The sequence below is a fragment of the Varanus komodoensis genome, unplaced genomic scaffold (genome assembly GCF_004798865.1).
Source record: "Varanus komodoensis strain SLA01 unplaced genomic scaffold, ASM479886v1 scaffold19, whole genome shotgun sequence".
In the NCBI taxonomy this organism is placed as follows: domain Eukaryota; kingdom Metazoa; phylum Chordata; class Lepidosauria; order Squamata; family Varanidae; genus Varanus; species Varanus komodoensis.
In genome coordinates, this window is record NW_025335550.1 from 22,178,548 (window position 1) to 22,192,006 (window position 13,459).

General features: G+C 42.8%; 1 protein-coding gene across 1 annotated transcript in view; it reads right to left on the bottom strand.

Annotated features, from left to right (window-relative positions):
* LOC123022423 (atrial natriuretic peptide receptor 1-like) overlaps positions 1 to 13,459 on the bottom strand; it is a 63,153-nt gene that overhangs the window by 35,793 nt on the left and 13,901 nt on the right. Inside the window, exons 2-4 of the mRNA XM_044428125.1 lie at positions 12,481 to 12,577; positions 8,791 to 8,923; positions 3,582 to 3,705 (exon numbers count right to left, since the gene is read on the bottom strand). Of these exons, the coding sequence (XP_044284060.1) occupies positions 3,582 to 3,705; positions 8,791 to 8,923; positions 12,481 to 12,577 (354 nt within the window). The remainder of the gene's footprint in view (positions 1 to 3,581; positions 3,706 to 8,790; positions 8,924 to 12,480; positions 12,578 to 13,459) is intronic.

Sequence of the window (13,459 nt, forward strand, 5' to 3'; positions counted from 1 at the left end):
TGGAAAGCAATCTTGTGGAGTAACATAATTTAACTATCTTAAAAAAGCCGCTTTAAGCTTATTTTCCAATTCAACATGGGACCTCTCCCGTCTTCCCCATCTTGAAGAAATAGTAGTATGCACATAGAGTGCCTTTCTGGAGGAGCTCTACAAATATTGCATAGAACATGCTGGTGAACATGACAACTGTGGGAAATTATTGCCACAGAAGGTACTAGTGGTGTGGGAGGGACTCCAACATGTCTCAGTGGTGCAGAGCAGAGTTAGCCTGTGTGGTCCCAGAATCCTGTCCCTTCAGTGTGTGTTGGGGGAAAAGAGTCATGGGAACCTCCTTACGGTGCCTTGCCCAAGTCCATCCACTGTCTGAGCATAGACCTGAACCTGCATCTCCTGCTTTCAAGTCAGATCTTGTACTGACTACACTCTGTTGGCTCCTCTGTCTTTCCTACTGCTGCACTGGCTCTGCTTTGCTAAGAAGAAAGACAATAAATCTTGAAGCTAACAGTGACATCAGTCCAAAGAAGGGACAAATCCGATTGCATTCTGTATGGTTTTGTGGAAGAATAGATTTTTTAAAAATTGCTTTCATTTTGTGAAGGAAGTTTCCACTTGAACCGCACTCCTGCTGTCAGATACACTGCTGCAAATTGGCAATAATCCTCATAAGACAATGGAGTAATATTAGATGTACCACAGTATAGAGAGCTGTCAGGACTCTGAAGGGTTCCATTGACTAAGCAGCATTTCTCTCCCCTATAATGAATAGTGGTAGATCCTCTCAAACTCTTTTAAAAGGTGCTTGTCAATGCAATCCTATACAGATAGTCAATATGGTGTATTAATTAGAAAGCTGGACTGGATCTTGGGGGGGGGGGGGGGGGGGGGGGGGATCCTTCAGTCACTGACTTTCAGCCTAATCTACCTCCCAAGCTCATTGTGAGGATAAAATAGAGGAAGATCATGCGAAACATTTTAGACTTTGTGTAAAAGGAAAAAAACTGAGATGTAAATATAACAAACAGCAAACCTATCTACTCAGTAGTATGTCTTAATTGATTTCAAGTTCCAGTTCATTGAGTATAGCATTGCAACTTAATAAGAGAGTTTTGCCTATACAGTTTCCACAGAGAGGATCCACTGCAGCGTTTCCTTTGATGTTCACCTTGTTCTGACAGCTACCACAATAGCCCATTTTTTGACTTGAGAAAGTCTGAGTAGTTTTCAAAGACTTTCATCTCTCAGCAAGACATAACCAGGAAGGATTATAGTCGCTATATTGTGATAAAATTTGCAATATGAAGGTCTTAAGGTTTTAACTTTTTAAAAAAGGCTTATTTCTGGTGGCTAATTTCAGGCATTCCTATGGACATCTTCCTTGATGATATATCAAAATGTGGATCATTCCTGCAAGCTAAGCTTTAAAAAAATTTAAAAATTAAACGTAAAAAGTGGAAAAACACAGAAAGTATAAATAGCTCTTACTTAGCCGAGCTGAGCCCTTGCAATAAAAATGCATTCCATATTGCAAAGCCACATTCCTCTTAGCTTTCATATAAAGTTCCATCTAAGCAGGGAAGCATAAAATATCTGAACCAAAATAAAACTTTAATAACTGATGGTTAATACTGTGTCCTTTCAGTCAACTCACAAATCTTCATATCTACACAATGAAAAAAGGGAATGAGAAACCTAGGTGCCAGAAATGGCTTTCCCACAATTTCTAAAGAAGATGTCTTACTATTATATAGCATGTTTCAAGAATTCAAAGAAACCAGAAACCATATATATGCAATATATATATCTTTAAAGGCAACTTCTAGTGGAAGTAGGGACAGTGGAGGGGTAATCCCAGAAAGCCAGGGTGTCTTCTGGCCATCAAAAGTCCTGTGTGCATGAGTGATGTTTCTGGAGAAAGTGGCCCGGGGAGGGTGGGGGGAGAAAAGAACAAAACTACATTTTGTTAACATGCACGTGAGGCGTCTGCTTCCACTCTGCTGAGGCTGAGACCCCAGTCCTGCTTTGGGCTAATCTCCGTGCTAGGACTTTTGGGGCAGGTTACTTGTAACTTGCCACAACTTCCAAGTCAGCCATATCAGGGTGATGCCAAGGACATGTCTTCAAAGTGCCAACCAGTACAAAAGGGTTGCTTATCATTCCAGAAAGCATTGGCTCCAATCCAAATCAGGGCCATGCACAGCTACACTCAGACAAATAGTAATTACTACACTATTTGCATAATGTATAGATTGGCCCTGAGTCTATTATATAAACAAGCCCTCAGGCTGACACCAAAGTAAGAGCCCATTTTGGCTCTTGCCCTCGTCATTTACTAGAGTTTTGTTTCATTTGCTCCATGGAAGGAAAAGTATGATCAAAATATAGACCCTACAGTTACGCATATGAAACGGTGAGTCTATGCTGATACAGGATGCCAGAATAATTTCCATGAGGTGCCATCAGCAAGCCAGAATCATAGTTTTAGCACCATCTAAATAGTATTTCCCCATATAAATGAATGGCTGTTATTCACTACTATTGGGCATAGAATAGAGAACACCACTGGGCTGGGAGAAAGCCGATGATGGTGGGTGTGTGGCATGTCTAATGAAGTTCCCAGAGGGACAGAGAGTGATTCCCAAAGAATTTCGCAAGATGCATGCAGTATATTCTCATGAAGATGGATGTTTTGCTAATTGTAACTTAATGGCTTCCTTATTTATACAAGGACTGTGAATGCGTGGATGAGCTGAAAGCCCCACAAAAACATTTCTGTGCATGTAGCCAGAGCTAAAAACTAAAGTGCCCTCAACAGTGTTCTGAATTTAGGCTCATTGAACGTTGTCTGTGGCAGGTTGTTAACTTACTGCAGGTATAGTGTCTCCATTCCCAAAGATTAAAATGGGAGGAACAAGGCTCAATAAAGAGGGCAAAGGAAAGAAGCGAAAAGAAACCCCCAAAAGAAGGTGGGTCAGCACAACAGCAAAACACCAGAGATTCCTTGCCAGTGCACCGACAGGCAGTGTGGCACAGTGGTTAAGAATGCAAGACTGGGATCAACTAGATCTGGGTTCTAGTGCCACACTCAGCCAAGGAGTTCACTGGGTGACTTTCGACCAGTCACAGGTTCTCAGTCCAGCCTATCTAACATGGCTGCCGCTGTGAAAATAAGACTGAAAGGAGGAGGAGAAATAGGTAAGCCACCTTGAGTTCTTTGAAAGAAAAAGAAGCAGTGGTGATTCCCTGAAGAGCTCTGTGTGTTACACAACCTGCTTTGCACTCCACATGCAAGCTGGCTGCTCTTGGGTGCACTGGAGGACACTGTCCAGTTGCCACTGCTGGAGTTAAATTCAGCTGTCCGCTCAGCTAGCCTGCTTGTGTGCGGAATGTGTGCATGCGTATGAGGGTGCCAACTTGTCCTTCACCTGAAGCCGCTCAGAGTTTTGGTCCAGTCCTGCTCCTTGCTCTCACTGTTTCCTTCCCTCTCACTTTGTGCCTAAATACTTTTCCAGGCTGTAATGTGTATTAGTCTTCTGAGATGCCACACCACTATGTCAAACCAGTAACTCGGAATCCATACTAACCATGAATGCCATTGGACAGGAATGAATGTTTGCATGATGGACACAACAGTTCTCGCCATTCGCGTCTTTCCAGTTGGGAGGGCATTCCTGCTCCTCACAAAACTTCTTAGCAGCAGCGGCATCACTTTAAAAACAATCACAGACAAAGGTTTCGTTGAAATCAGTCTGAATGCCTTGTTTAAAGCAGGCCTACAGATTATCTTTGTATTAGAACAGCTAAGAATAGAGGCCACAATTTGTCCTATCCCCTCAGGATCAGTGAATCTATCTCTTTCCAGATCATATCACTTTCATATGTATTCACACATAAATTTGTTCTGTCCTCTTTCCATGTTAATTTGTAATTATTATTATTAAATTTGCATGCAAATCCATATTTAAATATATATTTAAAGGCACATTTTAAATGTATTTTCTCTCAAAACATGAATCTCTCTAATTTTACTTTTCTCTCAAAATTATATGACACATAATTGTATATGTTATAGTTTTGCATTGAGTGGGCTTATACCCAGGGGTGACCTGCAGGACCTCCCCCCCCCCAATTTTTTCCTGCCCCCCTTTTAACAAACAAACAATTAAAAACATGTTTGTGTTTATAAGGTCTTGCAAACTGGATGAACTGTCTCCCGCTACACACTTTTTTTTTTTTACTATTCCCTCTCTCAGAATGTATATGCTGGCTGAGGGTCTGGCACTGAGAGTTGCAAGGAATATTCAGGAATATTCCTGGAATATTCAGGAAGGATGACTGACAGTTCATGGATAACTAACTTCTAATTCACACATTTTTGTCTGAGCAAGTCACATCAGGTCAGAATTTTCAAAGACAGAATTTCTCAGGCATCCTACTTTCTTCACTTAGCCTTTCATTCCATGGGTCTCCACCCTGTCTTAATGATCACACTAGCACTATTAAACCCTACTATAAGCCATGGCTTATAAACTGCCATTTGGGAAGAATGTTGGATTCAAGCAATGTCCTAAACCCCCATGGCTTAATGTGCTGTGTGAACCCCATCGATATGTTGCAGTTGTTGTTGTTGTTGTTGTTGTTGTTGTTGTTGTTGTTGTTGTTATTATTATTATTATTATTATTATTATTATTATTATTATAACATTTCTATGCCGCCCCTTGCCGAAACCTCGGGGCGGCTTACAACATGATAAAATACATTGAAATACAATAGTACATAATAAATTACCATTAAATATAAAAATACAAAAAAGACATTGATTTACAAATATAAAATTAAAATTATCAGTATAAAATAAAAATATAGGGGGAGAAAGAGAAGGAAGAAGAAGTTGCCCTGGCCAGATCAGTTAGAAAGAGCCAAGTGGCAAATTTCAGCAATTTTCAGCTGATGGAGATCGTCTCGGACCTGATGTTGAAGACTCCCAGGATGCTGGTCCTGGGGGACTTCAGTCTCCATGCCGAGACTGTTCTGACCGGGGCGGCTCAGGACTTCATGGCCTCCATGGCAGCCATGGGGCTGTCTCAACATGTCATTGGCCCGACCCATGAACATGGGCACATGCTGGACCTGGTTTTCTCGACAGGTCAGGAAGAGGGTGATCTGAGGGTGAGGAATTTGTGTCTGACTCTCTTGTTGTGGTCAGATCACTTCCTCGTGAGGTTTGAGCTCGATGCCAGCCTTTCCCTCTGTAAGGATGCGGGCCCTATTGTGTTGGTCCACCCTCAGAGCCGGATGGATCCGGATGGATTCCTGAAGGTTCTGGGGGATTTTCCGGTTGATAAAGCTGATGCTCCTGTTGATGCTCTGGTTGAACTGTGGAATGGGGAAATGACCAGAGCTATTGACACGATCGCTCCTAAGCATCCTCTCCTGCCTGGCAGAGCCCGTTCATCGCCCGAATTATGGGCGATGAAGCGGGTTGGGAGATGTCTAGAGCATAGGTGGAGGAAATCACGGGATGAATCTGACCGAACACGCCTACGAGCTCATTATCGAGCCTATGCTGTGGCGGTGAGGGCAGCGAAGAAGAAATTCTTCTCCACTTTCATTGCCTCCTCACAGTGTCATCCAGTGGAGCTCTTTCGAGTGGTACATGGGCTGATACATCCTGGCCCTAAGAAAGATCCTATACCACCTTTGATGGCCCACTGTGACAACTTTGCCCAGCACCCCACAAGTGATTCAGATCCTTTAGAGGAGATGCCAATGACTCCGTCTGGTCAGGTATTATTGGATGAATTTCAGTTATTGTGGCCTCATGATGTGGACAAGGTGCTTGGACAAGTACATCCCACCACCTGCTTACTTGACCCTTGCCCGTCGTGGCTGCTGACCAAAGCCAAACACGGGATTGGTGCCTGGGTCCTGGAGGTTATTAACGCCTCTCTGAGGGACGGTCTGGTGCCTGCTCCTTTAAAGGAGGTGGTAATCAGGCCTGTCCTAAAGAAGGGGTACCTGGATCCAGAGATGGCCGCCAATTATAGACCGGTGGCCAACATCCCATTCTTGGGCAAGGTGTTGGAATGGGTGGTGGTGGGACAACTCCAAGCACTCTTGGATGAAGCTGATTATCTGGACCCATGTCAGTCCAGCTTCAGACCCAGGTTTGGCACTGAATACGCCTTGGTCGCCCTGTATGATGAATTGTGCAGGGAGAGAGACAGGGGGAGTGCGTCCCTGTTGGTCCTCCTGGACCTCTCAGCGGCTTTCGATACCATCGACCATGGTATCCTTCTGGATAGGCTGGCAGGATTGGGAGTAGGAGGCACTGCTTAGCAGTGGTTCCGCTCCTACCTGGATGGCCGATTCCAGAAGGTGGTGCTGGGGGACTTTGGCTCTGCGCCATGGCAGTTATGCCATGGAGAACCGCAGGGTTCCATCTTGTCCCCTTGCTATTTAATATCTACATGAAACCGCTGGGAGAGGTCATCAGGAGGTTTGGGCTGTGGAATCATCAGTATGCTGATGACACCCAGCTCTATCTCTCTTTTTCAACCAATCCAGGTGAGACAGTGGCTGTACTGAACCGGTGTCTGGCTGAGGTAATGGGCTGGATGAGGACCAATAAACTGAAACTTAATCCAGACAAGATGGAAGTCCTGTTGGTGGGTGGATCAAGCTCCTGGGAAGGTGGCCTGGACCTTGGCCTGGATGGGGTTGCACTCCTTCTATAGGACAGGGTCCGCAGCTTGGGAGTGTTCCTTGACCCGGAGCTGTCCTTAGAAGCTCAAGTGACCATGGTGGCAAGGAGCGCTTTCCTTCAGCTTCGGCTAATCTATCAGCTGCATCCCTACCTGGAGGAAGACTGCCTAGCGACAGTGACACATGCATTGGTTACTTCCCGATTGGATTTCTGTAACGCGCTCTATGTGGGGCTGCCCTTGAAGACGGTCCGGATACTTCAGATGGTGCAAAACAGAGCAGCCAGGTTGCTGACGGGGACTGGGCGTTATTCTCACATAACCCCAGTCCTTTACCAGCTTCACTGGCTTCCCATCGAAGTCCAGGCTCAATTCAAGGTGCTGGTTATTACCTATAAAGCCCTTAATGGCTTGGGACCTAGATACCTGAAAGAATGCCTTCTTCCATATTTGCCCTCCTGCCCCTTGAGATTGGCAGCAGAGGCTCTCTTCCAGGAACCCTCCATGAAAGATATTAGGAGGCAAAGTACCCGGAGGAGGGCTTTCTCTGTGGTGGCGCCCCATCTATGGAATGTGCTCCCCAGAGAGGTCCACCTGGTGCTGTTGTTATTTGTTTTTTGGTGCCAGGTTAAGACCCTTTTATTCCAGTGATATTTTAGTAAGTTTTAATATTCTCTTTTCTATGTTTTAACTGTAGCCAGTGTGGGTCGGGAATTTATTTATGTTGTATTTTATGCTGTAAGCTGTCCTGAGGTTTTTTGCAACAGGAGAGCATATAAATATTTTAAATAAATAAATACATTTTACATAACCCACATAGAGAATAGCTTAAAAACAAAAGATTTCCTATAACAGCAGGTTATGAAGCATAGTTTGCAAATTAATCAATCAGTCTGTTAGCTGCAGTCTGCCTGAGGGTACTCAAGGTAATGTCAAAATTCTAAAAATTACAATGCAGGGTTTAAGAGAATGAAATAATAAAGCATAAATCCTATACTATTAAATAAAATCAATTAAACAGCAGTAGTAGCCAACAATCTTATTTCTAGATAGCAGCAACAGAAGATATCCATCCAGCAATATGGGAGGCATCTTTTAGGAGAAGGAGAAGGACAAGGACAAGGACAAGGAGAAGATGATGACATTGTTTTTAACATGCCACCTGGTGAAATGATATCAGGGAAAGAATAAGGTTGATCTCTTTCGGGATACTCTACAGTGTGGCTGTGGGAAAAGAAAAAGGGACAGGAAAGGGAAAAGGTAGTAAAAGTTGAAACTGTTGCTATTAGCACATCCTACGCAGTCATTTCTGCCCTTGCCAAATGTCCCCCTGTGGTTACAGGGGGTTCCTCAACTCTCCCTGGTCTATGAGTACATACGTTAGCGCATTAGACTTTGCAAAGGTAATGCTTATGCAGAGATATTTATGCTGACCACATTGTTTCACAGAGAAAGAACATAAAAGGAATGATGGAGTAACCCACCTGTGTATTAACTGCTTAACTCAGCAATCTCACCCCAACCCCCTAAATATGCCACAGTATGAGGCCAAAAAAGAGTCCTGACAAATTCAGCCACCAGTTTGGTTGCTTCTTCCAACTGGTACACTGTAGGAGTCAGAAGGCCCCATGCAACATTTTTTCCTGCCAGTATGTGGATCATGACATCATTTGAAAGGAAGAAGTTGCCCACACCATTGCTGAGAGGTGGGGGAACTCCAGAAGCACTGACCTTGCCCAGAAAGCATCGAGCCTTCTTACTGGCCACATGGGGAGATGGATGGCCTGGTAGCAATATTCAATGAACTGTCTTGCAGTTGCAAGGAGGAAGTCTGCCATCACTGTGTGAGCCAATTAAGAAGATATATGTGCATCTTTTTTACCATAACAGTGAAGTGGGCATCCATTTTTAATCCAGTTTTTTTTAAAGAAGGTATTACATCTTTGGAAAATGTTATTCTAACCTAATTCCCAAATAACATGTACTGCCCAATCGGTTATGTGGGTGATGGAATCTTCCATGACCTCTCTGGTTATATACTGCAACATCTCCTGAAGCAGGAGTACAACACTGCATGCCAGTTTTCACCTGTGAGAAAGGATTCCATTTTCCACAGCATAGTGGTAAAAGTAGTCAGAAGCAAAGAGGGCATAGATTACATCAAAGGACTGTCCACTTATGATTTTTTCTGGAGGCCTCTGGACCCAAGCCATCTCTAGGCCTAGAAATAAAGAAGAGACAAGGGTCAAAATGGACAGATCAAAACTGGATCATTATTTTGCAGCCCAAAAACTTAGAAAGAGACCTTTACCAATATGACCTGTGAGTGATCTTGCCCTAACAGGGTTCTTTTGGTTAGTGTGTAAGTGACCAGCCTTGTCTTACCTTAGGTAAAGTGAGGCAGCAGAAAGCTGTGTGTGGGACAGAATGGGAGCTAAATGGACCTGTAGGCAAGCCATGGCAAGCTGCTGGAAGAAAGAGCTGTGTGTGTGACATGGTCTGCCAGCTCCAGGTACAATAGAAGATGCTGTTAATATCGTCTAGGCTGTTTCCATGAGCGGGATGTTAGTGCTTGCCAAGTACTCCTTCACCTCAGGCCACAAAATGCTTTGGGCTGGTCCTGATGGGTCAATGTAACTGAGGAAGCAATGTCTGTTTAGCTGTGCAAAATGAGATTTACACTTCACTTTATGGATTCCTGAGCAATCCAGTAGGGATGATGCTGTTATGATCTGCTTTCAGAAGGATGCAGTTTGGTGTAAGATTCTCACTCTCAGTTGACATTGTATGTGAGATATTTCTATATGTATTCTGTGTGCAATGACTGGTTGCCTCTTGCAAGTCTTCTTAAGATTGTTATGGCTATTAGCGAGAGAGAGAGAGAGAGACAGAGAGAGACAGAGAGACAGAGAGACAGAGAGAGAGAGAGAGAGAGAGAGAGAGAGAACTGACTACAAAGACATTGAACAATAAAGAGCTGCTCTGTACAACAACATGATTTATAGAAAGGACTGAGTGTATGTTGCACTTTTTAAACCGTTCAGATTCTACAAAGAATATAAGCTATCTTCTATCCAAGAAATTCTGTTGGTCATGGTGACTCAGAAAGAAAAGCATGGCTAGCTTGTCAACCCTAAATAGACTGTTACAGGCCTGGCTCTAGACAATTGCCAGTTTGGGTGCTTGCCAGGGCCCCAAAATCAGAATAGGGTCCACTATCTTGGAGGATCGACTGTTTTCATTTTGTGTGGATCAATTGGAGAAGATTACTGGCCATGTGACAGACTATCAATCTGCTCATCCAAACTCTCAAGCATTAATACCCTGCTAGGGTCCGTTAAGCAAAACAGAGGAATTGCTGTTCTAAACAGCTGGAAGCAGAATTAAAAGAGTGGCTGCATGTGGCACTTAATGCTCTGCTATTTTCCCAGTTAAAATTTGGCAATGCTTGTCCCCCATGGGCAAAAGCACACAATCTGCTTATTCAGAAATAAGTCCCAAAGTTCCTGCTTCTTGCAACTGTCCCTTAATTAGTAGGTTCTTCCCTGCAACTCAAGTGATTTCTATGGCTTCAGTATTCCTAAATGAGTAGGGTCTGGGTCTCGTGGGACAACTGATCATTGTTTTACTTTATTTTTTAGGCATACAGTTTTGAAATGATGACATTGTGCTCATAAAATACACACTAACAAACCAGTTTTGCTGCTTGGAGACAAAGTTGATAACTAATGCCCAGCCCTCGCAAACATGAGGAATGAAGATTTGGTACAGAATAGGACAGCTCACCTATTAACTAGGATTGGTAGGTAAGAACATACAGCACCTGTCCTTTATCATCTACACAGGTAACTACTTGAGGTCCAGGACTGCTTTAACATGCTTGCACTGATATAAAGCCCTAAACAGTTTAGGGCCTGGATATCTGAAGGAATGTCTCCTCCCATATATGCCTATCCAGACCTTAAGATCATCCACTGAGGTCTTTCTCCTTTAAAAATGGTAAGGAGGGTGGCCACTAGGGGAAGGGCCTTCTCACTTGTGGCACCCTGATTGTGGAATCAGCTCTACAGAAAGGTGCATCTGGCACAGAGTCCTTATGCTTTTTGACACCAGGCTAAAATCTTTCTATTTGCCCTGTATTTTGATTGTTAAACAAGGAAATGTTTACAATGTTATACTTTTTGCAATGTATTTTATATTTTTGTTGGATCACCATCGATTGTTGTTTATTGTTTATTTGATCATGTATTTTATTCTGGTTTAGGACTAGTGTATTATACTTTATATTATATCATGTATATACTATTGTATTGTTTTAATGTACTGAGTTTTCATTTATTTTTACTGTGAACCATTCAGAGAGCCATTTGGCTACTGCGAACAGTGTATAAAAGCTCTAACAAATAAATGAAATAAAATAATTAAAGGCAACTCAGAAACAGTTTCATTCTAACTAAACTATTAATGCCAAAGTCTTAGGACTAAGGCTATTTTGTTCTAAAAAAACAAAAAATGGCTTGTTCCTCCATCCTAAATATTCTTCTTTTCTCTTAAAGAACTATTTGAAGAAATATTTTCAGAAATTATATGCTGCTTCAGCAAGATGAAAGGAGTTTTATCCACCATGTGTGCAATCAGTGATTCAGTTCTGAAGGCATTTGCCAAAGCTATTTTAGAGCTGAAGGGGGGGTGTGCACACTAAACCATTATGATCACTGAATGATCAGCAAGATCAAAGCCCAAAAAGACAAGCAGAAAAGCTCTAGGGATTAGTACATCTGGTGCCTAGTCTGACTACAACAGCCCAACGAAGGAATGGAGCATTTAGCAGGCATGTCCTGAGCACTTTCTGAGGGCCCTTGGGACCCCCACATTTCCTTATAAAAATTTTGGTTTTGGGCTTGGAAAAAAATGCCTTCATTTGAGCAGGATAGTTGTTTTTCATTTTCTAATGAGCACATCAGTCTGAGAACAGCCACAACATTCTATATGGGCATTAACAGCTGCAAATTTATAAAGCTGGGATCTGCAGTGTGGTGCCCATGTGCACCAGTGTCCCTGCAGATATCTGGCTTGGTGCCTGTCTTATTTTATTTCTATGTATTATTTCTTAAATGGAAGGCTGGAATAACACAAAGCATACGGTTCCTTCCAGTGCCTTTTTTGTTTAGATTTGAAAGACTGGTTTTCTGTTTTGGAGGTGAGATCCAACCTCTGTCCTTGTCCTTAGTTCTTGGGCAGGTTCCTTTTTAATCTTCAGTTTGCCTTCTGGAAAACGAAAGTTTTGGGTCTAGTCATGCCCATCATGGCAGTCATTTTGGGCAAGTCCTTTTGCAGCTATTTTGTAAGAGCTCTCCCAATAGAATTGCAGTGTGAAGTTGATCTAATTTTGGAGCCATGGTTCTAAGACAATAGGCATTTCACTTACGCTAATACCATTGCAATTAATTGGAGCTCTATAAGCGTGGATGGCTCTTATTCATTTTAATACTGTACAAGATAAATTTCCTGGACAATTCTACACATATTTGCAAATATTCTATCCTCTATTTGAATTTTTCCTTGGAATGTTCAAACACCAGGAAAGGTCTGGCATGAAGGCTGGATATTTTCCTCAGTTTAATTTACCTAGAAATAGACGTTACTGCTGACTCATTTATTTGCATTGAGATAGAAGATTAGAGAAGCATTAGGAATCTTCTTGATTATTTACATTTTTTCCAGTCTACTGCGCTGGCAAAAGCTGTTGTAGCCTGTATGAATGAGGGATGCACTCACCTCCACAATCCAGCATGTTAAACTCGTCTGGTTTCTCCAGGGGCCAGCAGTCATAGTCAGTGTTATCCAAATCATGCCACGCATCCAATGAAACAGCCTGGTGCAGAGACACATAGAAAAAGCTCTTATATATGTGGGTGAATAAAGTCAAAAGCCATACGGTCTTTAAGCATAAGTCATGCTTATTTCCTAGTACTGACATTGTAAATGGGGAAGGAATTGAGGAGTGAACCAAGGTGAGGCACACAATACAGGGAAAGCGCACACAAAATGCTGTTCAATGTTTTGCTTAAATTCTTGTTTAAAGTGATTTCTGCTCTTGCTGTTGTGAATGTTATTTTGGTACTATGCTCTTTTTTTTCTGGATTACCAAAGCACCAAACTGAGCATTCATTCATCCATCCATCCATCCATTCACTGCATTTTTATCCTGCTTTCTGACAATGATTGTCTCTTCAAGTGGCTCACATCAATGAAAAGGTGAGTCAGGCTTACAAAGTAACATGACATGATTCACAAGGGAAGGGGAGTAAAGAGAAAAAGAAAAAGAGAGAAATCATTTTCAAGGCAACAGAAAGTGGTGATCTGTAAGCAGGCATTTAACTGTGGATATTGGGTGTTCCTCTGCAGATACAGTGTCAGAACTATAGCAGCCCACTCTCTTATACCTTGCAGCCCCTAACTCAGGGGTGGGGTACTTGTGGCCCTGCAGAAGTTGTTGGACAGCAACTCCTATTATCCTTCACTATTGCCTATGCTGGCTCGGCCTGATTGGAGACACTGTTTAATTACTTTTGGGAACAAAGGGGCACTCATCCCTCACCTCTGCTCTAATGGGTACCCAGTTCCACAGCCCTGAGATGAAAGTGGGATCTGAACATCCAACACAAGTGGTGTGCTGGCCGAGTCTGGGCCTGAACAGTCATAGACTCCTGTCCATGAAGCCCTGTGCAAAGAGGGCAGCGCAAATTCTTTGATC